The sequence below is a fragment of the Haemorhous mexicanus genome, chromosome W (genome assembly GCF_027477595.1).
Source record: "Haemorhous mexicanus isolate bHaeMex1 chromosome W, bHaeMex1.pri, whole genome shotgun sequence".
Taxonomy (NCBI): domain Eukaryota; kingdom Metazoa; phylum Chordata; class Aves; order Passeriformes; family Fringillidae; genus Haemorhous; species Haemorhous mexicanus.
Window position 1 is genome coordinate 6,981,574 of NC_082380.1, and position 26,655 is coordinate 7,008,228.

The window sequence follows — 26,655 nt, forward strand, 5'->3', positions numbered from 1 at the left end:
GCCTCCTCTCCCCCCCTCAATCTTTGAAGCAAGTCTTAAAGGTGCAAAACTTACTATTCAGCATAAATGGAATGAGACGATTGGGGATAAAAGCATCATATAGTCAACCTAGGACATTCCACCCCTTATCCCCATATCGTCAGCTTACTACTAAAACTAATATATATATTCTAACTCTATAAACACATACATCAGACATTCAATATACAGCTATACACAGACAATGGTAGTAACATTTAGCAAACAGTGATATTTACACGTAGGTCTCACCCAACAATGAGATCTCCCTGAGGTACACATCGTGTTCTTCCATCTCTTTGCATTATCCACCATGTGGAACCTGGTCCCTGAGCAAAGACAACCCCATGAATGGGTTTGTCTGTACTCGAGGCAGAATTGATCCAAACTGTCTTCCCTAATAAACCTCTGACATGTACCACTGGGACTTTGTCTCCATCTACTCTATGCAAAGGCTCAGATTGGGCAGGGCCCACTCGGTCAGTAGAGCTTCGGGTGTTAACTAGCCAGGTGGCTTTTGCCAGATGCTGCTCCCAGTTTTTGAAAGATCCCCCACCTAATGCTTTCAAAGTTGTTTTCAACAGTCCATTGTACCTCTCCACTTTCCCTGCAGCTGGTGCATGGTAGGGAATATGGTACATCCACTCAATGCCATGTTCCCTAGCCCAGGTGTTGATAAGGCTGTTCTTGAAATGAGTCCCATTGTCTGACTCAATCCGCTCAGGGGTTCCATGTCTCCACAGGACTTGCTTTTCAAGACCCAGGATGGTGTTCCGGGCAGTAGCATGAGACACAGGATAGGTTTCCAGCCATCCCGTAGTGGCTTCTACCATGGTCAGCACGTAGTGCTTGCCTTGGCGTGTTTGGGGCAGTGTGATGTAGTCAATCTGCCAGGCCTCCCCATACTTGTACTTGGACCACCGCCCACCATACCACAGGGGCTTCACTCGCTTGGCTTGCTTGATGGCAGCACACGTCTCACAGTCATGGATAACCTGAGAAATACTGTCCATGGTTAGATCCACCCCTCGGTCTCGTGCCCACTTATAGGTGGAATCTCTACCCTGATGACCTGAGGCGTCGTGGGCCCACCGAGCTAGGAATAACTCTCCCTTGTGTTCCCAATCTAGGTCTATCTTTGACACCTCTATCTTTGCAGCCCGGTCTACCTGCTCATTGTGTCGGTGCTCCTCATTAGCTCTGCTCTTGGGGACATGGGCATCTACATGGCGGACCTTCACAGGTAGCTTCCCTACCCTAGTAGCGATGTCTTTCCACTCATTGGCAGCCCAAATCGGTTTTCCTCTACGTTGCCAGTTAGCTTTTTTCCACCTCTCCAGCCATCCCCACAGAGCATTGGCTACCATCCATGAATCAGTGTAAAGGTAGAGCCTTGGCCACTTCTCTCTCTCAGCAATGTCCAGGGCCAGTTGAACAGCCTTGAGCTCTGCAAGTTGGCTTGATCCACCTTCTCCTTCGGTAGCTTGAGCGACCTGTCGTGTGGGGCTCCATACGGCTGCTTTCCACTTTCGTTTCATTCCCACAGTGCGACAAGAACCGTCAGTGAAAAGAGCGTAGCGCGTTTCTTCCACTGGCAGTTCATTGTATGGTGGAGTTTCTTCAGCACGTGTCACTTCTTCTTCCTCTTTATCAGCAAGACCAAAGTTTTCACCTTCCGGCCAGTTTGTAATTATTTCCAGAATCCCAGGGCGATTCAGTTTTCCAATATGGGCGCGCTGTGTGATCAGAGCTATCCATTTGCTCCATGTGGCACTGGTGGCATGGTGCGTAGAGGGAACTTTTGCTTTGAACATCTACCCCAGTAGTGGTAGTCGGGGTGCCAGGAGGAGTTGTGCTTCAGTGCCTATTACCTCTGAGGCAGCTTGGACTCCTTCATAGGCTGCTAAAATTTCCTTCTCTGTTGGGGTATAGTTGGCTTCAGATCCTCTGTAGCTTCGACTCCAAAATCCAAGTGGTCGGACTCGAGTCTCCCCAGGCACCTTCTGCCAAAGGCTCCAGGACAAGCCATGGTTCCCGGCTGCAGAGTAGAGCACATTCCTCACCTCTGGTCCTGTCCTGACTGGGCCAAGGGCAACTGCATGAGCGATCTCCTGCTTGATCTGGGTGAAGGCTTGTTGCTGCTCAGGGCCCCAGTGGAACTTGTTCTTCTTACGGGTGACCAGGTAAAGAGGGCTCACAATCTGACTGTACTAGGAATGTGCATTCTTCAAAAGCTTATGGCACCTAGGAAAGCTTGTGTTTCCTTCTTGCTGGATGGTGGAGACATTGCTGTGATCTTGTTGATGACATCAGTGGGAATCTGACGCCGTCCATCTTGCCACTTCACTCCCAGAAACTGGATCTCTTGAGCAGGTCCCTTGACTTTGCTCTTTATGATGGCGAAGCCGGCTTTCAGGAGAATCTGGATAATTTCCCTTCCTTTCTCAAACACTTCTGCTGCCGTCTTCCCCCATACAATGATGTCATCAATGTATTGCAGATGTTCTGGAGCCTCACCCTTTTCTAGTACATTCTGGATCAGTCCATGGCAGATAGTAGGGCTGTGCTTCCACCCCTGGGGCAGTCGGTTCCAGGTATACTGCACTCCCCTCCAGGTGAAAGCAAACTGAGGCCTGCAGTCTGCTGCCAGAGGAATGGAGAAAAATGCATCGGCAATGTCAATAGTGGCATACCACTTCGCTGCCTTGGACTCCAGCTCGTACTGGAGTTCCAGCATGTCTGGCACAGCAGTGCTCAGTGGTGGAGTCACTTCATTCAAGGCACGGTAGTCCACAGTCAATCTCCATTCTCCCTCAGATTTACGCACAGGCCAGATGGGGCTGTTGAAGGGTGAGTGGGTCTTGCTGACCACCCCTTGGCTCTCCAGCTCACGGATCATTTTGTGAATGGGGATCACGGCATCTCGATTCGTCCGATACTGCCGGTGATGCACTATCGAGGTGGCAATTGGCACCTGTTGCTCTTCCACCTTCAGAAGTCCTACTGCAGATGGGTCTTCTGACAGTCCAGGCAAGGTGTTCAATTGCTTGACGCCCTCTGCCTCTACAGCAGCTATTCCAAATGCCCATCTGAATCCCTTTGGGTCCTTGAAATACCCACTTCGGAGGAAGTCTATGCCTAAAATGCATGGGGCCTCTGGGCCAGTCACAATAGGGTGTTTCTTCCACTCATTTCCAGTCAGGCTCACCTCAGCTTCCACCAAAGTGAAATCCTGGGATCCCCCTGTCACACTGGCAATAGAAACAGACTCTGCCCCCACATGTCTCGATGGGATTAATGTACATTGTGCACCAGTGTCGACCAAAGCTTCGTATTCTTGTGGTTCAGATGTGCCAGGCCAACGAATCCACACAGTCCAAAAAACACGGTTTTCCCTAGCCTCTACCTGGCTAGAGGCAGGGCCCCTCTAAGCCTGGTTATCCTTCTTTCCCTGGACATATGTCTTGGAGGTTCCTTCAAGGGCATCAAAAATATTGTCATTATCATCATATATGACAGTTCGGTTACTGGCTACTGGAGCTGCTTCCCCTTTGGAACTTCCTCTCTGAGTCTTCAGTTCACGCACCCGTTGTACCAGAGCAGCAGTAGGTTTTCCATCCCATCTCCTCATGTTTTCTCCACAATCACGCAGGAAGAACCACAGCTCAGCTCGTGGGGTGTACCTTCTCTCTCCATCTGGGGAGCGTCTGCGTTAGGCACCAGAACCTCTGATCTGTACTGCTGAGATTTGAAGAAGGTCTTCCTTAATCTCCTCTCTGAGCTTCTTGTGATTCTCCTCTATCTTATCCTCTAACCTCTGCAGACGTGTTTCCACTGCTGCGATTCTGGCATGTGTCGGGCCATGCACAGCGTCTGCACATGCTCGGAGTTTCTTTGCCATATCCAGCACGGTCTCCTCACCATCATCTCGCTTCATTATTGCTAGAGCAGAAGCATATTCATGTGGCCCGAGTCGTACAAGTTTTCTCCACATTACAGATGTGCATGGTACCAAGTCTGGATTTACAGTGTTTACATCATCCAAGAAGACAATCTCTGCCACTGCCATTTCCCTCAAGCGTTGGATCCCTTGCTCTATGGTCTTCCACTGTGTTTGCTGCATATAGAGATCGTCTGCACACAGGTATCTTTGTGCAACACTTCCCAGGACCCGTGCCCAGAGGCTGTGAGGGTTAGCCCCCCTCATCATTCCTTGGTCAATGACAGGATCATGTGACAGGGATCCCAAATGCCTGGCTTCACTACCATCCAAAACTGTAGCCTCACCTGCAGCATCCCAGAGACGGACTAACCAACTAATTATGGATTCATCAGGCCGCCGGGTATAATCCTTCCTTAGGCCACGAAGGTCCTTCAGGGAATAGGACTCAATATTGGCTTCTGAGGCTGTGTCAGTTTCATTAACTTTGGGCTTTTTATCAGTAGTTGGTGGTGAGGGTCCTTCCCCTGGATCATCATTGTCAGTCACTGGCCGATTGGTTTTGCTCGTGTGCTTCTTTCCTGCAGCAACTGCCAGTGGCTTAGGCTTACTGTCTAGTTCAGCTCCAGCCTGAGCAGCTGGAGTGTTGGCTGCAGCCTGAGTGATTGGAGTAGCTGCTGCTTTATCTCCCTGCCTGCCTGCCTCTGTCTGCTGCCCTACAATATCTAGCAGGGTGCGATAAGCGTAGGCCAGGGCCCAGCTTATTGCAATGAGACTTTTTTCCTTACAGTCACCATGGCATTTCTCTTTCAGGTATTTTCCCACCTCAGCTGGGTTCTGAATTTGTTCACATGGAAAATCCCAGTCTACAGGATCAGAAAATTCCTTCAGGGTTTGGCCCATATTTTCCCATTCTCTACACCACTCATCATTTTTCATGCCTGAGTCTACTTCTGGGTCAGGGGTCTTGTCAGCTCCTCTGGACATCTCAGCCCTCATTCTAGAGAAGCTGCAGACTATATAGAGGAAGCTTACCACATTAAAAGCCAGAAACATGGTCTCCTTACCATTCAGGGGAAACTGAACATTCTCAAAAAGTGACATAACAGATTCAGAGGAGAAGAAGGAAATGAAAGGCTGGAAAGTCTCATTCCCTGCTCCTCCTCTAACAAACTGGGTGCAATTACTAATAAATTCCCAAAACATACTGCCGGAACTAGGACGCCGGGTAGGACGAAGAAACCATACACCATACATACTGTAAGCAGACTCCAGCAACCTTGTAAATGCCCTATAAATCATTATCACCAAGGCCAGCAAAATAGCTATTCCAATCCGTGCCCCTGTACTGTGAAACTTACGTCTTAGGGACAATAATCCTAGTGACCAGAAAGGTATTGAAACCTCAAAAAGGCTTATAGACCAGAACCACATGAAGGCCTCCACCCCAAGAGACATTACGAAATCAAGCAACATGGCTACTGACTGCTTTAACTCACTACAGAGCAAGCACAACCAACATGCAATCAATAATGCTTTTTTCCACTTTCTCGAGCCACGTGTTGGGCGCCAATATATGTGTTTGTCCTGGTTCAGGGCAAATTTGGGAGAGAAACCTCAAAGGGCCCCCCTAGGAAATCGGATTCTACCACCCCTCCCCCAACCAGTCCAGGAGAAAATACTTCCTTGGAGAAAAGTGGAAAAAAACTGTTTATTAAACAAGAAAACTTAATATTAAACAATAAAACCCCTTGCTGCTCCAAAGGAGATGACAAACCCAGAAAGTCCCCTCCCCAGATTCCAGTTCAGCTCACTCAGTCCCTTATCAGTCCCTCCAGCGCTGGAAATGCCGTGGCCCAGGCCCGGCCCGGCCCACCGATGCGAGCTGCTGGTGCTCTTACGGTTGTTCAGTCCAGAGCAGGTGTGAACAGGTCCAGAGAAAGGGGAAAAAAAGGAAAAAAAAGCACAGTCCAGGGAACTTCTTTGCCTCAGCTAGCTAAACTAACTAAAAAGCAAGAAAAAAAGAGAGCCCTGTCCCGCCGTCTGTTCATCCGCAGAACCACGCAGTCCAGAAGCAGGAATGTGTAGGAGTGAGTTCAGTGTCTGAAAACAAACTGCGCGCCTCCTCTCCCCCCCTCAATCTTTGAAGCAAGTCTTAAAGGTGCAAAACTTACTATTCAGCATAAATGGAATGAGACGATTGGGGATAAAAGCATCATATAGTCAACCTAGGACAGGTTTGAACAAATTCCCCATTCTGACAGGAATCATGAGATTGGTTCCCTTGTGGAGGGGGAAGTTTCCATTGCCAGACATAACTATTTCAAGTATACCGATAATGCATTTGCCCTGGGAACTGTTCTTCCAATTTGAGCCACAAAAAAATACAGCCTATTATAATCAAAACTTCCCACCTCAGGCCACCGTTGGCTTGCAATTCCACCAATTGGCAATGTGGGCCAGGTATTCGGATGCAGTTCCAGTGCTCTTTTCTTAGATAACCCACAGGTTCCATTTATTTTCACCCAACTGGTTAGCAATTCACGTAAAGGTGAACCTTTCACTATACTGTGTCTGGTCCTCATTATTATTAACTCTCACCTCCTTGCTGCAAAAAAATGATCTGTCCAAATGGTACCCCCCACGCTCAGATTCCCCAGGTGAACTCACCTTTTGCCATCAGTGGGTCATTGACTCGCATTGACTCGCTGGTGTAGCCAAGTGAGTTGCCCAAGTCCCTTCTGGGGTGCTAAAACTGTCGCAGGATTCTTTATTGCTAAAAAAAGGAGGAGATGCAGACCTCCCTAAGTACAGAATTGCAAAAGGAAATACTTTACTGCAATGTGCATGCAGTGGCCCAGCCTGGTTCTGAGGGGCCCTAATCATAAGTAACACACAGGTTATATAGAATATACAAGTGGACTATCACCCAATTACAGTCCTAAGCTTATCTACAGTGGGCCGATCCTTCGTGTGGCTGTGTGATGAGAGACAATGGTCTGGGCTAGTTTTCATCCTTTGTTACATGCTCAGAACCAGTTTCCACAGGTTTATTGTCAGGCAAGGTTGTCATAACTAGCTGAGCTTTTGTGCTTCAATGTCTTCCCTCCTTAAGTTCTTGGAAAGCTCATTGAAACTAGGGTAAGGTTCATCCTATTAAGTGACCTAAGTTTGTACTTTTTTTCACAGTGCGCCCACTGCTCAGTGGGGCAGGGGACCCAGCGATAAAGTACATTGTGAAATCCAAGTTACTCAATGCTTTTTTGCTTCAGTTTTTACTGGTAAGGCTTGCTTTCTCCAAGCCAAATGGATGTATATGAGTCTATGGGACCAGATGGGATGCATCCGAGCATGCTGAAGGAGCTGGCCAATATCATTTGGAGGACACTATCATCTTTAAAAGGCTATGGCAATTGGGGGAGGTTCCTGATGGCTGGAACAGGCCAAACATCACTTTCATTTTCAGGAAGGACAAGAAAGAGGATTCAGAGAACTACAGGCTGGTCAGCCTTACCCTCTTTTCCCAGGAAGATTATGGAGAAAATCCTATTAGAAGCCATATCTAAGGAGATCAAAGATAAGGTGACTGGGAGCAGTCAACGTGGTTTCAGCAAGGGCAAATCATGCCTGACCAATTTCATTGCTTTCTGTAATGAAGCAACTGACACTGTGGAAAAGCAGAAGGCAGTGGATGCTTTATACCTTGATTTTAGCAAGGCATTTGATGCAGTTTCCTATAGTCTTATCTCAAAATTGTTGGGATAGGGGCATGATAAGGTAGATGGAAAATTAGCTGGACTGCTGAGCTCCAAGAGTTGTGACTGGTGGTGCAAATCCCAGCTGGGGGCCAGTAACTAGTGGGGCCCTTCAGGGATCAGTACTGGAACCAGTACTGGTATTTAATGTCTTCATTAATGATCTGGACAATGGGGTGGAGTGCATTCTCAGCAAGTTTGTAGATGACACCAAATTGGGGGAGTAGTCAGCATGCTGGAGATCAGGGCTGCCATTCAGAAGGACCTGGAGAAATGGGATTACTGGAACCTCATGAAGCTCAACACAATCATATCCAAAGTCCTGCATCTGGGATGAAATAGCCCTATGCAACAATACAAGACAGAGACCAACTGTCTGGGAAGCAGCTCCCCAAAAAAGGATCTGGGGGTCCTGGTGGACAAGTTGACGATGTCAGCAGTGTGCCCTTGCAGCAAAGATGACTAACTGCATCTTGAGCTGTATTAGCAAAAGTGTAGCCAGCAGGTCCGGGGAAGTGATCCTTTCCCCTTATTCAGCACTTGTGAGACTACATCTGCAGTACTGTGTCCAGTTTTGGGCTCCCCAGTACAAGAAGGATAGTGACATACTGGAACAAGCCTAGCAGAGGTCCAACAAGCTGGTTGGGGGCTGGAGAATGTGACATCCAAGGAGAGGCTGAGAGACCTAGGCCTGTTCAGCCTGGAGAAGAGAGAGAGAGATAAGGACTGGGAGATTACCTACCAATTACAGGCAAAACAGACTCAACTTGGGGAAAATAATTGAATTTACTGTCAATTAATTGTAACAGAGCAGGATAATGAGAAATAAGAACAAATCTAAAACCATCTTTCCCCTACTTCTCCCTTCTTCCAAGCCTCAGCTTCACTCCTGACTCTTCTACACCTCCCCCTCCCTTGCCAAGAAGCACGGGGTGATGGGGAATGGAGGCTGCAGTCGGTTCATAATGTTTTGCCTCTGCAGCTCCTTCCTCCTCACGCTCTTCCCCGACTCCAGCATGGGGTCCCTCCCATGGGATATAGTCCATCACGGACTTTTTCAATGTGGGTCTTTCCCACGGGCTGCAGTTCTTCACAAACCGCTCCAGCATAGGTCCTTTCCAGGAGGTACAGTCCTTCAGGAGCAGACTGATCCTGCATGGATCCCCCACGGTGTCACAGGTCCTGACAGAAAACCTGCTCTTACATGGGCTCCTCTGCACAGACCACAGTTCCTCCCAAGAGCCCTGTCCTGCATGGATTCTCCCATGGGGTCAGAGCTTCTTTTAGGTCACATTCACTTACTCTGGCGTGGGGTCCTCCACAGGCTGCAGGTGGATCTCTGCTCTGCCGTGGACCTCCATGGGCTGCAGTGGGACAATATGGTCTTTGCCACAGATTTCACGGGAATCTGTGCTCCAGTGCCTGGAGCACATCCTCCCCCTCCTTTTTCACTGACCTTGGTGACTGCAGGGTTGTTTCTCTCACCCTTTTTCACTCCTCTCTCTCCCAGCTGCTGCTGTGCAGCACATTTTACCCTGCTATGTATTCTATCACAAGCACAACTCACCATGCATGAGGAGTATTTATGACACTCACGATGACCTTCTAGAGCGAGGCCGTATCCAGGCAGCTCTGTGATTAGCTGAGGAAAAGGGAGACGAGGTGGGGTTTACTCCTCCCAGCTGCGCTTTTTCTTGGTCACGTGTAGTTGACGCGAGTCGTGTTTCCGTGCTGCACTTGCTACGTCATCGAAAATGTGAGGTGGTGAACGCCGCATCCAGTTTGGTCGGCGGCAGTGGCAACTTTTATCTCCAAATTGCGTTTTCAGGTGGTATGGAAGACGCAACAGGTGAGTCACTGGGGAGAGGGTGTACTACTGCTCGCATCTCTCTCTCTCCGCTGCGGCAGGACCATCTTGTGCAGCCTCTCTCTCTCGTCCCTTATTCCTATATCATAAGGATTCCCGTCGGTGGTGAAGGTCGCGCCGGGCTAGACCGCTGCTGCCTCTGGAGCATGGACGTCCTAGATTATCACGGCAGCGTGGAGGGGGGTGGGGAGCACCCGGAAAAGGCAGGGAGGTGGTGGTGTACGGTAGCCGGGCTGCATCAATTCGTCTCCGCGCTCCAGACTGGGAGTGGCGTCTTGGGACACGCTACTCAGTGGGAAACGCTGGAGAGACATTCCGCCATGCTGCGGAGTAGGTGATGACTGGACATGAGTAGGGAGAATAACAATAGCACGCGGCAATTGTCTGCAAGCCGCCTGGAATCCTAGCTGCTGATCCCTTGATCACTTTCTCTCATCCACGCAGGCAGTGAGCTCTGCAGTACCTGCTGCCGAGGAGCTAGTGGCAGAGCTTGAAAGCCTAATCCTGCTCAGTACAGAAACACTCTCAGAATGCTTCTCTAAATCCCTGCATTGTTCCTGATGCAGGCACTGGGAAAAGGCTAAGGCTAAACAAGAGAATGAAGTGGCTGCTGCCTTCCAAACTCAACATTGTGTTTAGGTGTCTTTACTTTTGGCTGTTCCACTTATTTTCAGAGAGCCTCTTCTCAGGCTAGAAGACCAGAAAAAGAAAAGAGAACAATTAACAGTTCAGGTTGGAAGGGACTTTGGAGGTGTCTAGTCCAACCTCCTTGCTTAAATTAGGGTCAACACCTAAGTCAGACCAGTTTGCTCAGGGTTTCCTCTGGTCAGGGCTTGAAAACCTCCAAGACTGATGACTGCACAACTTCTCAGGGCCCCTGTTCCACTGCTTGACTGTCCTCATGGTGAAAACCAGTTTCCTTATAGTCAGTGTGAACCTTGCTTGTTTCAATTTGTGCCTATTGTGTAATTTTCCCACTATACAACACTGTGAAGAGCCTGGCTCTGTCTTGATAGCCTCCTATTAGGTGCCCCTGCAGCCTTCCTTCCTCCAGGCTGAACAAGCACAGTTCCCTCAGCCTCTCCTCATAGTGCAAGTACTCTATCACCCTGACATCTTGGTGGCCCTCTGCTGATCCTCTTTAACATTTACTTTCTTGTATTGGGGTGCCCAAAATTTGACACATCATTTTAGATGTGATCTAATGAGCACTGAGTAAAGGAGGATAATCACTTCCCCCAATCTACTAGCTATGGTCCTGGTAATATAGCTCAGGATACAGCTAACCACCTTTGTTGCCAGGGCATGGGTCTAGCTCGTATTCAGCATGCTATTTTCCAAGATCATCAGGTCCTTTTCAGTGGAGCTGCTCCCCAGCCAGTCTGCAGATGGTATTGATGCCAGGGGTTCTTCTTCCCTACGTGCAGGACTTGACCTTTGTCCTTGTTGAATTAAATTAAGTTTGTGTCAGCCCATTTCTCCAACCTGTCTAGATCTCTGGAGGCAGTCCTGCCCTTGAGTGTATTTACTTCATCCTCCCAACTCCTGCAAACTTGTCAAGAGGAAGAGGCATCACCTCCTCCAGGTGTTTGATAAGATTTTAAACAGGACAGGTCCCAGAATAGACCCCTGCAGTGCCCCACTAGTCACAGGTATCCCAGCAGACTGCAACCCATTAACCACCACTCTGAGCTCAGTCATGCAACTAGTTTTTAAACCCATCTAGTTGTCTACCCATCCAGACTATAATATCTCAACTTGGATACGAGAATATTGGAGGATACAATATTGAAAGCCCTGCTAAAGTCGAGGTAAATGGCATCCAATGCTCTCCGTCCACAAATCCTGACATTTTATCACAGAAGGCAATTAGGTTGTTCAGGCATGATAGTCCCTTGGTAAATGCATGCTAACTGTTCCAAATCAGCATCTCATTCACATGCTCAAAAAACATGTTCCAAGAGGAATTTCTCTATGATTTTCCAAGGAACTGAAGTTCCCTGGGTTGAAACTTTGGTTTTGTTTGTTTGTTTTAAGATGAATACAACATTTTTCCTTCTCTAGTCATCAGGGAATTCCCCTGAACTTCATGACTTTTCAAAGCTGATAAGAGAATAGCCTCACTATGAAACCAGACAGTCCTCTCAGCATACTTTGATGCAGCCCATCTGGTCCCATGGATTTGCACAGATGAAGTTCCTTGAAATAACCCCTGATTCAATCCTCTTCCACTGTTGGAAGTTTTCCTTGAACCCTGTCTCTAAGCACAGAGGCCTGGGAGACCACCAGTGAGGATTTGAGGCCAAGAAGGCATTGAGTGCCTCAGCCTCATCTATGTCCACTGTCACTAGATCACCCATCCCGCTGAGCAATAGGCCCACCTTCTTGTTCAGTCTTTTACTATTAAAGTGGTAGTAGAAGCTCTTGTTGCCCTTGATCTGTGGTTGGTAGACTTCCTGAAGTTGCTTTAAGAAGGCTTTGTCTGCTTCCTTACCCTGTCTGTAACAGACTCCTGCCACAATATCACACTTGTTAGCCTCTGCTTTGATCTCGTTCAGTTCCTATTAGTTGTGAGGGTATTTTTTGGAAATTGAGACCAGATGGAAGCAAAGATATATATCCTGGAAAATAAAAACAAACTGGGAAATCAAATTAATTTCCTTTATTATATTTAATTTCTGATTAAATCATACAATCAAGAAGGCTGGACTTGATGATCTTAGAAGTCTTTTCCAACCATAGCAATTGTATGATTCTGTGAAATATCATAAACCTGTGAGCTTGTGGTAACTATTGGTTGTATGGAGAGCGATCTGTGGAGAAACAGGTTAAAGTTATGGGGCGGGGGGGGGGGGGGAGGGAGGGAGGAAGAGCTCACTTCAAATTTTAGTGTATTTTGTTAAGTAGTTCAAATAGCTTTGTGCTTTTTTAAAATTATTTTCCCATATTTTACTTCAAAGTAAGCAGTAACTATGCAGCCATTTTGGCACTAGCAAGTAATTAATCCCCTTCTAGTTTTACTTAGCCATTTTTCCTTTAACACCAAAATAATTATAATGATTCTTCAGTATGTTGACTACTTGTGCAAAATACTATAGTGCAACTTATAGGTCTGACTTAACAGGCCTTCACCAGTACCTATAAGAAGTATTAAGGATTCTTCTATTATAATGAGCTACCAAGACCAAAGAATTTCTTATTTAGATGCATAGCTATGTCTTGAAAAGTGTCAGACTTGAAGGTTAATGCAGATAGTTAGAAACCATCTGTAGTCAGATTTTGAAAAATATTGTATTGTTCCTGTTTGAAGTTGGTTGATATTAATTAATAATTACCAACTCAAGAACTAGCAGGCAGTAATTAGACACTGTCCTAGTGATAAGTTATCAAACCTGAAAAATAAACAAAAACCCATAAAACCTTTTACTTTAATTGTCATCCTTGTGCTTGGTATTAGGATAGGGATAAAAACTAAATAGATAGGACCAGCATTTCCCATATTTGGTGTTACAGGTCTACCAGTTTGCAGTATTGTTCTGGTTAACTAATTGAATAACCTGTGACCTGAAAGCTATCAGGCCTTTTCAGTGGTACACACTCTATAGTGCTCAGTAGTTCAATCAAGATGGGAAACATCCTGATTGCTTATTAGGGAATTGTTGAATCTAGCAGCACCATAGAAACAAGTCTGCCACAGCTCAATATTCCCAGATCCAACCAGTAGCAAGGCTGAGAATGTATTCCCAGTAGGTACACAAATACATATATAGTGTACATATACATATGGCCAACAACACAGAACACAGACGGAAACAGCACTCAGACAAACAGCAACAATCACCTTATCCTGTTCCCCTCTGGCTGATCAGGATGAAGGTTCATTAGTGGGAAATATATATGTATATGCAATGTGGATCCATCCAGTAAATGGATTTAGACACTCAGTCTATCTAGTATCTGGCCCCTGGATCCCCATGTCTCCCTAGTTGCTCGCACCTGGGCATATGAGCCTGCAAGGCTCATAGCCCCACTCCAGTTGCTAGTACAGACCCCCTCTCACATGCACACGCTAGCTGGGCTTAGACACTTGATCTATATAGTAGCTACACTTGATCTACATAGTAGCTGGCCCCTAGGTCCCCTCAGTCTCCCCAGCTGCCCCCCACAGAAACACACACATAAATGAGTTTCTAATTCCACTCCCAGAGCCCACAGTCTCATTGGCAGTTGTCTTGGACCCTCTGGTCCCTCCAGTAGCCAATTCCTCCAGGTGCCCTACCTTTAGAGACGCATGCATACCAGGGTCCCAAGCCACAACCTTCTCCAATGTGGGTCCTTCCCATGGGCTGCAGTTCTTCACAAACTTCTCCATCTTGGATCCCCCATGGGGTCATAGGTCCTGCCAGAAAACCTACTTTTGTGTGGGCTCCTCTCCACAGAGCGACAGGTCCTGCTAGGAGCCTGTTCCTGTTTCAACTATCTACAGGCTGTAGCTTCCTTCAGGGCACATCAGCTGCTTTGTCATGGGGTCTTCCCTGGGGTGCAGGGTGGGCATCTGCTCCACCATGGACCTCCATGGGCTGCAGGGGAACAACCTGAATCACCATGGTCTTCACCACAGGCAGCAGGGGAATCTCAGCCCAGTGCCTGGAGCACCTCCTCCCCCTCCTTCTTCCCTGACCTTGGTGTCTGCAAGATTGTTTCTCCCTCATATTCTCACTCATCTCTCTCCAGCTGCTGTTGCACAGCCGTTTTTTTTTATCCTTCTTCAAATAGGTTATCACTGAGGCGCTACCAATATTGCTGACTGGCTCAGCTTTTGCCAGCGGTGGGTCCATCTTGGAGCTGGCCGAAACTAAGTAGCTGTTGGACATGGGGTCAGCTTCTGGTGTCTTCTCAGAAAAAACACCCCTGTATCCCCCCTCCACTACCAAAACCTTGCCATGTAAACCCAATACAATGTCAAATACACCTAAATATAAATTGTTACTGTTGGGAAGGGATGTTAAAGTGCAAATAGTAAATTGTGTTAAATTTATCTGGTAAGGAGAAAACTAAATTTGATTATTTTTAGACAAAATATATTAGTATGTTATTTTTTCATTTATTCTACTTAAAGGAATATTTGAAGCATACTAGATTTTGATTACATTATAAAACCAATGAAAGAGAGAAGTTACAGTGAACTTTAAGCAAGCTTTTGTGAGAGGGAAGAATTCGGAGGCTTACTTAGGTGTTGCTTGGTGAGTTTTTTTAAAATTGCACTGTCATGTAAACCATTTTTAATGCTTTATTACTGGGAAGAGTAATAAAGTGATGAATCACAATTAAAAACTACTATATTCCATATAACTTGATAGTGATGATTTTGTTTTGCAAGTAACAAAAGGTTTTGATCCCAATGTGTTTTCACTGCAAGTACACTCACATGTGTGCTTTTTTAAGTGGGACAACGTCTTATTGGGCAGGTGAAAATATGTAGAGTGGCTAGTTCTTAGCTACATGTGTGCAAACTGACTATTCCACGCACTACCACCCTTTGTAAGAGGATAAAGGTTTCAGTTAAGATTCTGAGAAAATAGTTATAAATTTGGCTCCTTCTGTACCCAGCTACTAACTTTAACAAACCTTCTAGGAATTCAGTATCCACTTAACCCTCTGTTAAATTTGGTTGGGATTGGCCAAGAGACTCGGAAGTTAATAACTGAAGGGAGATGGATGAACAGCTGGTGAGATTCCATCTTGTTCTCCTAGGAAATCAAAACACTTCCATTTACTCTTTGTAGCTTTTATTTATAATCTATATAAATAAAAATTATTAGTTTCAGAAAATTATGCTGTATTTCTTTCTGTATTGTAGGGATGTTTGCTCACCAGTAGTAAATGGTGATGTAAGTCAGTAATTCAAACATTTATTTACTAAACACACCCTCTATTAATGGTTCTTTCAAGTTTACAATCAAAATATTAAGTGAAAAAATGCTCATCCTCTTATTCTTGAGAATAAATCATTCTGACATGTGAAAAAAAGGTGTCCTAAATTTCTTTCAGGAGATATCAAGGCTAATTGTAGAGTTATAAGTCATAACAACAAATATGTGTAACAAATCCTCCAGTAATTTCAGTGTTAGTGACTTCCCAAAGCAGAGGTAGTGTCTAAGTAGTTCATAGTCCTTAGCATATTTTTCTTCCAAGAATGAATGTAGTTGCATTTGAACCTACAGGAACTTGTATGTGGTAACAAGTTTTGTAGCTTAACTATATATTGTGAAAAAGTGCTTCCTTTTGTTCTGAACCTTCTAGTTTCATTCTATAGCCCATAGTCTTAGGAGAGAGAGAACCACTTTCTTCTCCATTCAGGATTTTATAGTTTTTCTTCATATTTTGCCCTTAACATTTCCCCAACCCTGAAAATTTCTATAGTTATAAAATATTTGTAGGCAAGCAATTTGTGTATTTTGTTTTTACTTTTAGTGATTTGTGTAGTTACAGTACTAGATTGTTCCCTTTCCTGAGCTTTATCGAAAGACAGTTGAACTGAATGTCTGCTGTTTGTTGGTGTATGAATGCGAGACTCACAAGCTGAGAGCAAAATGAATCTGTTTATTGCGGAGTTAAGACAGTAATTATACCCTTAGTGTGAGAAACTCTGTTCAGTCCTTCGCACGCAAGCTGGTTGCAGGCCTATAATAAATCCGTCAGCCTGACTGGTAGTTTTCTCAATGTTTGCAGGCTTTGAAGAAAGAGGACGCCTTTCCTGTTCTCAGATTGTGTGTAATCTGCTTTCTCTCATGCTTCCCAGGAATTTTCTGCAATGTCAGGCTTTGCTGTTTCTTCACATCTCCCCCTTTTTTTCTTTTTTTGGGGTCATAGATAAAGCTAAAGTAACCATGAATTGGTTTTGCGTGCTTTTAACAGCTCTGATTATGTCAAAAAGGACAAGACAGAAGATTAAAAACTATATTGCTGCCAGACAACCTAGTCCAATGAAAACCCAAACCTGTAAATTTATCCCAAAAAAAACCAATTTTTGGGATTTAGCCAAGAAAGATCACTTTTCAGATCTGTCAGCACATTCTGTTCCTCCAGAGTTTGTAAAAGTCTGAGTTGATGTTTTAATTGAGTGTGAAGTGACTGTATATTCTGTGGCTAAGGATTTATCAAAGACCCCTTTGTAGGTGGTTTTTAACTCTCTCTCAATTCTGTTCTGTGTCGTTCCATGGAAGAGGAGTGACACATAAAGAATTATGGATATGTTCCAAATCACAGTGCAGGAATAGATGAGTTTTTTGGGCCTCAACTCTCTCGCCTACCCATATAAGAGGACTTTCCAAAGCGTCTAATCTAGCCATTATTTCATTATCAATGTTTTCCTGTGTTTTTAATTATTTTGTGATATTTAAGTCAAAGCCTGTTCCATGGTAGGGGCAATTTGAATGGAATGAGTTAAGGCAGCGACAGCCACAGAGGCTGTGGTTAATATTATTATGGCAGAAACAATAGCAAAGATTAACCCAGAAATTTGCGAACTCCTGTCTTACTCGTTTGGATTTCCTCTTGGACTATTCAAGCCATTTGCAAGAGACCATCCTGTCCTTCCCAAGCCGCAGTCAGATTTACAGGTACCCAAATTTCAGATCATCTTTTAAATGGAAGAAGGACAGAATAGTTACACGTATCTTCATAGCTTATACGTGATTTGAAAACAAAAGAATCAGCAGATAAAAAATCAAACCATTTCTATAATTGATCAAAAAATCATTAGCTAAAGCAAAACTATAGGTGTGAAGTATAAGTCATTAGTAATTGTTCCTCTAGCAGAGTTAAATTAGCAATTGTAGCATTCTTATCTAATTTTACTTGGTATATCCTATTGCCAAAAGCAGGTAATAACATTTTCCACAAATGTTTGTGCACGTGGGAGTGGTTATTACCTAAATAATATTGAATTAATGATCTGGCCATCCCACCATCATGCTAAACAATACTGTGGTTTGCCTTTTGGGACAGGAGAATAGTTGCATTGGTCCCACTTTATTTACAGATATCATGTGATCCCCAATCAATTGCCCTCTGTCCTAGGGTGACGTTATGATGCTTGTATCCCCATTCGTGTGTTCTGTTAATGCTGGATATTATGTTCTGTGCCTTCAAGACTGGCTCTGAAGAGTGAAAGTTTTGTTTTGGTTTCTTATCAGCCGCCCCCCCCACGGCTGGCGGAACACAGAGATGGGACAGTACACAGTGCTGCTTTTGCTTTCTGCTTGGCTTTTTGCTTTGCTCTTGCTTTGCTCCTGCTTTGCTCTTGCTTTTTGCTTCTGCTCATTAGTTAGTAGCTAAGCAGTCCAAATTTTTTCCTGGACTGTTTCTCCTTTCCCTTTTTTTGGACCTACTTGAACCTGCTCTAGACTGGGACCTGTGAAACACCGAGAGTTTGCACCTTGTGGCCTGCAGCAGCTACCCCAGCGCCGGAGGGACTGATAACAGAGCAACCACCCCCAAGAGAGACTTTCTGAATTTGTCATCTTTTTCAGAGCGGTGAAAGAGCGGTGTCATCCGGTATTGTTCATTTTGTGTGCTGGGGGGTGCAGTGTCTGTTAAATAAACAGGTTCTTTCCACTTCTCTCTGAGGAATCCTTCCCGAACCGGTTGGGGGAACGGACCGTGTGGGTTTGCTTTCTGGAGGGGCCCCCTTTTGGAGGTTTTCTCCCAAATTTGCCCTAAACCAGGACACCCTCCCATACTGTAAGAATTGTTGCTGCGGCTGTTGTCCTATACACGATGTCTATTCCAAATGCCGTATATTGGAGATGGGTATAAAATGACATTTGGGAGAATGAGGTGGAGTGGCATCCACAGATTTGTTGGAGGTGGACAGAATGGACGGCAATGTAATAGTCAATTTTCTTGCATTGTCTGAGCGTACATATATTAAATGCAATTGCATGGAAAAGTTAGCACAAGGTAAAGAGGTACTTGTTTGATTCTATGTTAAGCATATTGGCATTAAATCAGTAACAAAAGTAGTGTTAATACTATATGTATCTACAATATCCTGATCCAGGGGAGGAAGCCAACTTCTTCCTACCCATTCTGTTCCATTGTTGCTGAGGGGAGGCTCTGGATCCCACCAAGTCAGAGGCCAAAGCAGTGGAGGTTGAATGATGTGGGCCCAATAGATTCTCCCTTCCACCACTTGATGGCAGTACAGCAGAAGAAAGACAACAAGGTTCATTGTTGTCCTTGGCTGGGTTTGATGTATCTTGCCGGGAGCCAATATGGTCCTGCAGGTAAAGAAACACACCCATAACCTCTCCCCCAAGCTAACAGTGGAACTGGACCTTTCCACTGACTGGTATGTACATCCTTGTATGTAACTTCTGGGTAAACTCCTCCATCAGCAGACTGACCCAGGAGCCTTATATGTGTGGTTAAGTTGTCTCTAGAGGAGAGATTCAAAAAATTTAATATATAGGTTGCTTTGTCAAGCTGCTCTTGAGGGAGCATTCCTATTGGGTTCCTTCTCTTTTGTTTTTGCAGCATGTTTTTCAATGTGTAATGTGCCCTTTCCACTATGGCTTGCCCTGTTGGGGAATGGGCAATACCTGTGACATTTGATACCCCAAGTGTGGAAAAATTCTTTTATTTTATGAGATGTATATGCGGGTCCCTTATCTGTTTTTATCTGTTGAGGGACACCCATCATGCTGAAGGCACAGAGCCAGTGTCGGGTGGCATCTCTTGATTTCTCACCCTTGTATGCTGTTGCTACTATGAATCCTGAAAAGGTATCAATAGAAACATGGACATATTTAAAAGTCCCAAAGCCAGATATGTGTGTTACATCTCTTTGCCAAATGTCATTAGGTTTCAACCCTCGTGGTTTGTACCTAATGTTTGTGGCAAAGAGTCTGCTGACATTGTGAGCAAGTATTCACTACATCCCCTGCTTGTGGCAAATTTAGATGGAATTGTTTTGCCAGTGCTTGGGCGTTTTGATGGTAGAAATAATGAGAAAGTTTTGCCTGCCCTAACTTTTGTGGTATAGTGACTGTCATGGTAAGGGCATCCACCCTCGCATTACCTTCCACTATAGGTCTAGGCAGAGTGGTGAGTGGCCTAAGGAGCAGGACGTAATATTCATGAGACCTGTGAAGTAAAAAGTTGTAGAGTGGTTAATAACGCAAAAAGATTTTTGTTAGAGACTTTCTTCAGGAATGAGTGCTCAATTCTCCCAAGGATTCCTGTAACATAAAGAGAATCATGAACAATATTAATAGGTTCCTGTGAAAAAAGGCAGAATGCTTCTACCACAGCTGCCAGTTCGACTAGCTGGGTAGATCCAGGTTGAAAGATTATCGAATGTTCCCACTGTCTCTTATAATTTCTCTACAGGGTGACAGCTCTGTGTGTCTTTCCTGATCCATCAGTGAAAACAGTCTTTGCATTAGGGATTGGAGTTTTCATTTGTAGTCATTGTTGAAAGGGGAGTTCCTTGAAGGATTGTAGCAGGCCACGTCGAGGCATCGTGTGAAAAAATTGTCCATTATAGTCTGCAAGAGCAATTTAAAATGACAGTGAATCCCTGAAGAGATTCTCCAATTCTGCTGCAGTAATAGGGAGATGCATTACTGCCAGATCATATCCTGTCAGTCTCTGGCATTGGAGTCGTCCCATCTATAGCAGCTGAATAAGCATCTCAAGCTGAGTGGTTATAGTTTTTGAAAAGGTGTGTGGCAGAAAACCCCATTCTAATAGCCAGAGATGATGTTCCTGTACATCACATTGACCAATAAGAGCATAGGGTTGGAAAGATTGCAGAATCACAAACAGTCGCAAAGGCAAATCTGGGTTTTGTCATGTGGCAAAGGACTTAGTGATTTTATCACTTACAGTCTCTTAAGACTTTTGGGCAGTTTTTGTCACCTGCCATGGGGAAGAGAGATCTGGGTCCCCTTTTAACAATTGAAATAAAGGGGATAATTCCTCTAGGGTGATTGCCAATAAAGGGCGAATCCAATTCATAGTGTGTTGGGGGTTGAGTTTTCTGTTCTTCCTTATCACCTGTAGAATTTCTTCCCATTGAGTTGCTAATGGTAACTGATTGCTGGGTGCTTGAGACAAAGGGGGAACTCCTCTGGGTTTTTGGGAGTTTTCTCCCGGAGGGAGGGGCAGAGATACTGGGGGATTCGGGCTGGGGGAAGGGGCTGGTCCCAGCTCCTAGCCCTCTCTTGGCTTCGGAGGAGGACGGTCAGAGTTGCTGCTCTTAGGTGAAATAAATAGGGCAGGAGATCTTTCTCCATTTTAATGCCTTTATTAAAAATCAGCTTGGGTGGGAAGAATCAACGGGTCGCACTCACGCTGCCACTGCTTCCAGGAGTGGCACGGAGGAGGAGGAAAAATGCAGCTTTGTCCGCTGGTCTGCAGGCAGAGCTGGGGGTTCCGTCCTCACGAGAGCACCAGGAGATTCCCACTTTTTCAGTTTGACTTTCAGGGTCCTCTTTTTCTAGACAATGTCTTTTTAGGTTAGGGTGAAAAGTAAAAAGGGTCTCAGCGGACACTGGATTCTGTTCTTCACATCTAGACATCACTTCGATCTCCTTATTTCGTGTTGGCTCGTTGTTTTTAGGGGTTTTTGCTAGGTTTGGTGAAATATTCCCTCATTTGCATGTTAGTCCCATCGTCCCCTCTTCTTCACCATCCCGCGGGGGGGGGGGGGGGGGGGGGGGGGGGTTGTGCCATCCTCCAGGCAGTAGCAGGGTGGTACTCGACAGAAAAGGGGAATTCTCAACCATCAACAACAGGGAGTTAACGATCAACTATTAACAGGTGATTACAACATGAAACTATCAACAACAAACAGTTAGAACTCCACCCTGGCAGCAACTGGCCCAACCTGTGAACTCTGTAACCTTTAAAACAAATGGATAACTTTTCTACTCACAACATTAGGGAAAGGAATTGCACTGCTGTAACCTTTTTTCTTTATTCAGTCTCCTGTTGTACTTTTGATAAGGTTTATAAACCTTCCTAAAGTATGAAAAGTGAGTAGCTATTTCTCACACTGGGATCAGCTGCCCCCAGGGTTTGTGAAATGAAGCCTCTCTTCCACCCCCTCCTGTCTTCAGACAAAAGCTGCCATTGCCACCTGCTCCCCGAGCCCATGCAGCCATGTGGGGATCACTGCACCTGCCCTGCCCACCAGGTGCTTGCCAGGGCCCCTGCCTTCTGTGAACGTAACTACACCAAAGGGGAAAGTGCCACAGCTGAAAGACTGTTATTGGGTTCCTGTTTCTGTTTGTTGTTAATGCCGTAGTTTTTGTTGTTTGTTTGCTTTATTATACACACTAGTAAAGAAGGGTATTCCTATTCCCCTATCTTTGCCTTAGAGCCGCCTTAATTTCATGATTCTAATAATTTGGAAGGAGGGGATTTACATTCTCCTTTCCAAGGGAGGCCTTTTCTGCCTTCCCTAGCAGACACCTGTCTTGTAAACCAGGACATAGTGCGTAACAACTTTTGCAAATCCTTCAATGTGTGTATGTCGGGTTTTAGGGTCACTGGCTGTGGGGTGACTGTTGTCTCCAATAATGTGCAACCCAAGTATTTCCAGGGAGGTTCTGTTTGGATTTTTTCTTTGGCTACGCACAAGCCGGTGCTGGCAAGCGTTACCTTTAAAGCAGCAAGACAATCACACAATAATGGGGAGTCGTCAGAAGCAATTAAAATATTGTCCATGTAGTGATACAGCAAAACAGATAGATGTTTCTGCCATACTGGTTGTATTGCTGAGTGAACAACAAATTGACAGATAGTAGGACTGTTTCTCATACCCTGACGTAGCACAACCCAGAGATATCATTCCATGGGGGTCTCATGATTGACAGATGGTAAAGAAAAGGCAAATTTAGGTGCGTCATCAGGATGCAAAGGAATTGTAAAAAAGCAGTCTTTCAAGTCAATTATCACTCATTCCCAGTGTTCTGGAATCATTGTGGGGTTAGGTATTCCTGGCTGCAATGCCCCCATAGGTGAAATGACTGTGTTGATTGCCCTGAGATCCTGTAAAAGCCTCAGCTTTCCCCATTTCTTAGGGATAACAAAAATAGGTGTATTCCAGGGGCTGATGGAAGGAATTATGTGACCCAAACATAATTGTTCTTGCACAAGGATCCGGGCTTGCTGAAGCTGCTCATTTTTCAGGGGCCATTGGCTTATCCAGATCAGCGTGTTTGAAAGCCAAGTCAGTTTAACAAGCGGCTTTTTATCAATGGCCCCTATCAAAAATATGTTTAAATTTTCAAACCCCATTGTGTCATCAGGTCCCACCCCCACAGAGTGGCTGGGATCGGGAGTACATATGGTCACAGGGCATCAGTCTTGCCCTCTGGTCTGATGATTTTCAGTTCCTTTGTAGACTGCCAGGGAATCTGCTGACCTCCAATGCCTGCTACGATCACAGCTGAGGGGGCCGGGGGCCACTCCGAGGGCCAGTCCTTTTGGGATATGATGGAAACATCTGCTCCAGTGTTGACCAAACCTTTAAAAGACTTAGATTCTATTTGACAAGTGAGTAATGGTTGTTGTACCCTTATGATTTTTGGCCAAAATTTTTGCGGGGTGCCTGTGTTTCCAAATCCTCCTGCATCTCATTGTTGCTGTAAGATCAGTGCTGAACAAGTGTCCTGGTTTAGGGCAAATTTGGGAGAAAACCTCCAAAAGGGGACCATCCAGAAAGCAAGCCCACACGGCCCCTCCCCCCAACCGGTTCAGGAAGGATTTCCTTGTAGAGAAGTGGAAAGAACCTGTTTAAGAGGCAAAGCACCCCCCAGCACACAAAATGAACAATACAGGATGACAAAACTCATTTGCTGCTCTGAAGAGATGACAAATTCAGAAAGTCTCCCTGGTGGTTGGTCGCTCTGTTATCAGTCCCTCCGGCACTGGAAAAGGCTGCTGCCCAGAGTAGGCCCCGGTAGGCTACCAAGTGTGGGCTCTCGGTGTTTGCTCGGGTTTGAATGGTTCCAAGAAAAGGGAGAGAAAAACAGTCCAGGGAAAACTTGGAATGCCTCAGCTAGCTAAACTAACTAACTAACTAACTAAGAAGCAGAAGGAGCGTGGTGTTCTGCCCCATCTCTGCCCAGACAACATCAGTGTTCCAGCAGACTGTGGAGGAGTGAGTCTAGTTCTTGATAACAAAACTCTGTGCTTCTTCTTCTCCCCGCCTTTACTCTCAGCCAGTCTTGAGGGCACAGAATATAATATCTAGCATAAACAGAACACCCAATTGGGGATACAAGCATCATAACATCACCCTAGGACAACAGGGAATTGCTGGCAGCGGTATTAATTGTGCCAGTCTGCTCCCCTGTGCCACAGTACAGGGAGGATTAGGTATCCATGCCATGATTTTAATTTCCCCCTTATAGTCAGCATCAATGATTCCTGGTAATATAAATAGTCTTGTGCGGGTGGTAGAGGAGCGTCCCAGAAGTAAAGAATGTGTTTGAAAAGGCAGTGGCCTGCACACGGAGGTGGGTAGTAGGTGAACCGAGGTATCATTCAGGGTTGTAGTAGTGCTGATGGCCACATCCAGACTGGCACTCCCAGGGGTATCCCTTGCAAGGCTTGTGCTTGTATTTGTGTCAGATTGAGTGGGCTCCTGTTGGATTGAGGGGCACCGGACCCCAGTGTGCCCCCCTTCGAGTTTCCCTGCTGTGGGAGAAGGTTGCCATGTTTGTCATATTTAGACCTGCATTGATTGCTCCTATGAAACCCTTTTTGGCAGCGAGGACAAGGTTTACTGGGCTTTTTATTGCCACTTTGTCCCTTTGGACACTGTTACATAGTATGCCCTTGTTCCCTGCATTCAAAGCACTTAATAGCTGCTCTGGCCACTTGCAGTTGTTGGGCTATTGCAGTAGCAATTAGTTCTGCTTTAAATTGTTCCAAGCTGATATTAGCACATCCCTTGATATAATCAGAATGTTCAACATTAGCACAATTATGAATTTGGTCCAGGGCTTTTTTTATAGTCATTGTTAGCATTTTCATAAGCAAGAGATTTTAAGACAGCATCAGCCGCTTCCTGCATTTCAATTTGCCATCTAACGGCAGATTGTAATCAATCAATAAAGGTAATATATGGTTCCTGAGGCCCTTCCTTCACAGCAGCAAAACCTGACTCCAACTTTTTGTATCAGGTACCTTTTGTAGTGCCTGCATCGCAGTAACAGTAGACTGATCCCACTCTTGGGGGAGGAGTCTTGAGCCTGAACAGTAGCGTATACATCTGTGCCAGAGAGCTGTGACGCAGTGATATTAATGGGTGGTTGTTGATTACCATTGTTCAAAGCCTGAGTTTGAGCCAAATCTACAAATTCCATCCACCAGACAGAGTATTGTCCTCCTGTCAAAATTGTCTTAAAAAGAGATTTCCAAACCACTGGTAACATAGTATGTCCTTCTGCAATTGCATCCAATAAATTCATAGTAAAGGAGGAATGTAAACAATTTTCTTTCACCAATCTCCTCAGTTCCTTTACCATCTCATATGACAATCGTTCATGATGTGGGTTTTGATTATGATATACAACAGGCATAGCTTGAAAAAATTGGATAGCACCCTCCTTCAGCGCTCACCTCTGGCATTTCTGTATTAACCTTTCTGGCTCAGGTCCTATAGGTGGTATTCTTTCCTTATCAAAGTCACTAAAGGAATAGGACAAGGTATAAGACGGTGGTGGAATACGTGAAAAGTTTGCTGCAGCCTTTTTGAGTGATGTTTGTAGTATTTCTTCCACGCTAGGAGCACCTGCAGCCATAGCACATACTGGGCCTAAGGAGGATATAAATCTGGTTCTTTTCCAGAATCAATAGGACCGGGATCAAACTGATCCTTTTTCTCCAGATCATTATCCTCAGGTGATGTTTCATTAACAAAAACAACAGTATCTGATGGCAATGCAAGTGGAGCATCCGCAAGGATGCTATCTACTTCCTTAAATAGTTGAAAAGCCACACACCAAGTAATAATATCATCAGGGTGGACATTGTGATGAGAAATTTGGTGGGTTTGTAAACATTCACCAACCTTTCACCAGTGAGTAAGATCGTAGGAACCATCTGATGGATACCAGGGACAAAATTGTTTGACCCATATAAGTAATTGGATGAGGCTTTGGGGTTGGAGTTTTTAACCCTGTTCCCTGGTGATGCTCAACAGACAGTCTTTATGCAGTTTTTGGGATTTTGTTGCGCCTTGCCCCATTATAAGAAATGCTGCCCAACTGTTCACAAAAGGCTAACTTGTTCTATAGCCAGCGATGAAAGGAGCTCCTTCAAGATCAGCTGAACACATGTATGCTTGATTCAGTCAGGGTACACCACCAGACTGGATCATGTCAGTAGTAATGAAGTCCCTGTAAATTGGGTGCCATTTGTTGGTGTATGAATGCGAGACTCACAAGTTGAGAGCAAAATGAATCTGTTTATTGCAGAGTTAAGACAGTACTTATACCCTTAGTGTGAGAATCTCTGTTTAGTCCTTCACATGCAAGCCGGTTGCAGGCCTGTAATAAATCCATCATCCTGACAGTTTATTAGTTTTCTTGAGGTTTGCAAGCTTCGAAGAAAGAGGACACCTTTCCTGTTCTCAGATTTTGTGTAATCTGCTTTCTCTCATGGTTCCCAGGAATCTTCTGCAGTTTCAGGCTTTGCTCTTTCCTCACAGCTGTTTATACCAGTGATGTCTAATTTGTGACCCACTGATTATATCTGACTCTCCAGAAGAGTAAATCTAGCATTTCCTGGATTCCCGAGATTGGAAAATGGTTTGAGACCTTATAAAGACTGCAGAGAGTGGCTACCTAAGCAACTTATCACACAATTGGAAGCGTATGTTATGTGGCCAAAATGGGTGTCCCTCATTGCTAGGCATGCACCACCACATAGCTGAAATGCATGCCTTCTAGTCATTTGGTAGGGGAATGGTTGGGCTATTGCTATGCCAAGATGGCGTTGACTCAGAGAATTTAACTTTAAAAATATTTAGTTATTAATTCAGATATTGAGAA

The 26,655-nt window shown here is 45.1% G+C and overlaps 2 protein-coding genes across 9 annotated transcripts in view; one reads left to right on the forward strand and one right to left on the reverse strand.

Annotated features, from left to right (window-relative positions):
* Positions 1–322: 322 nt before the first annotated feature.
* On the reverse strand, positions 323–9,419 carry LOC132341481 (uncharacterized). 6 transcript variants are annotated; one of them, XM_059873064.1, is made up of 3 exons: positions 9,281–9,419; positions 6,629–6,734; positions 323–5,854 (listed from the first exon to the last, which is right to left on the reverse strand). In XM_059873064.1, the coding sequence occupies exon 3, from the start codon at positions 5,432–5,434 to the stop codon at positions 3,731–3,733; it is 1,704 nt and encodes a 567-aa protein (XP_059729047.1). In that variant the 5' UTR covers positions 5,435–5,854; positions 6,629–6,734; positions 9,281–9,419; the 3' UTR covers positions 323–3,730. The 6 variants fall into 6 exon arrangements, with proteins under 6 accessions (XP_059729047.1, XP_059729046.1, XP_059729045.1 ...); XM_059873063.1 differs by adding an exon at positions 9,016–9,077 and having other exon boundaries at positions 323–6,734; XM_059873062.1 differs by adding an exon at positions 9,016–9,077 and having other exon boundaries at positions 323–6,734; positions 9,170–9,410.
* Positions 9,420–9,428: 9 nt separating this feature from the next.
* The window catches only part of LOC132341485 (mitochondrial nicotinamide adenine dinucleotide transporter SLC25A51-like), a 69,617-nt gene continuing 52,390 nt past the window's right edge, over positions 9,429–26,655 (forward strand). Inside the window, exon 1 of one of the 3 annotated variants that reach the window (XM_059873068.1) lies at positions 9,429–9,562. The gene's annotated coding sequence lies outside the window, so the exon portion shown is untranslated. The remainder of the gene's footprint in view (positions 9,563–26,655) is intronic. The other 2 variants (XM_059873069.1, XM_059873071.1) reach the window with 2 other exon arrangements.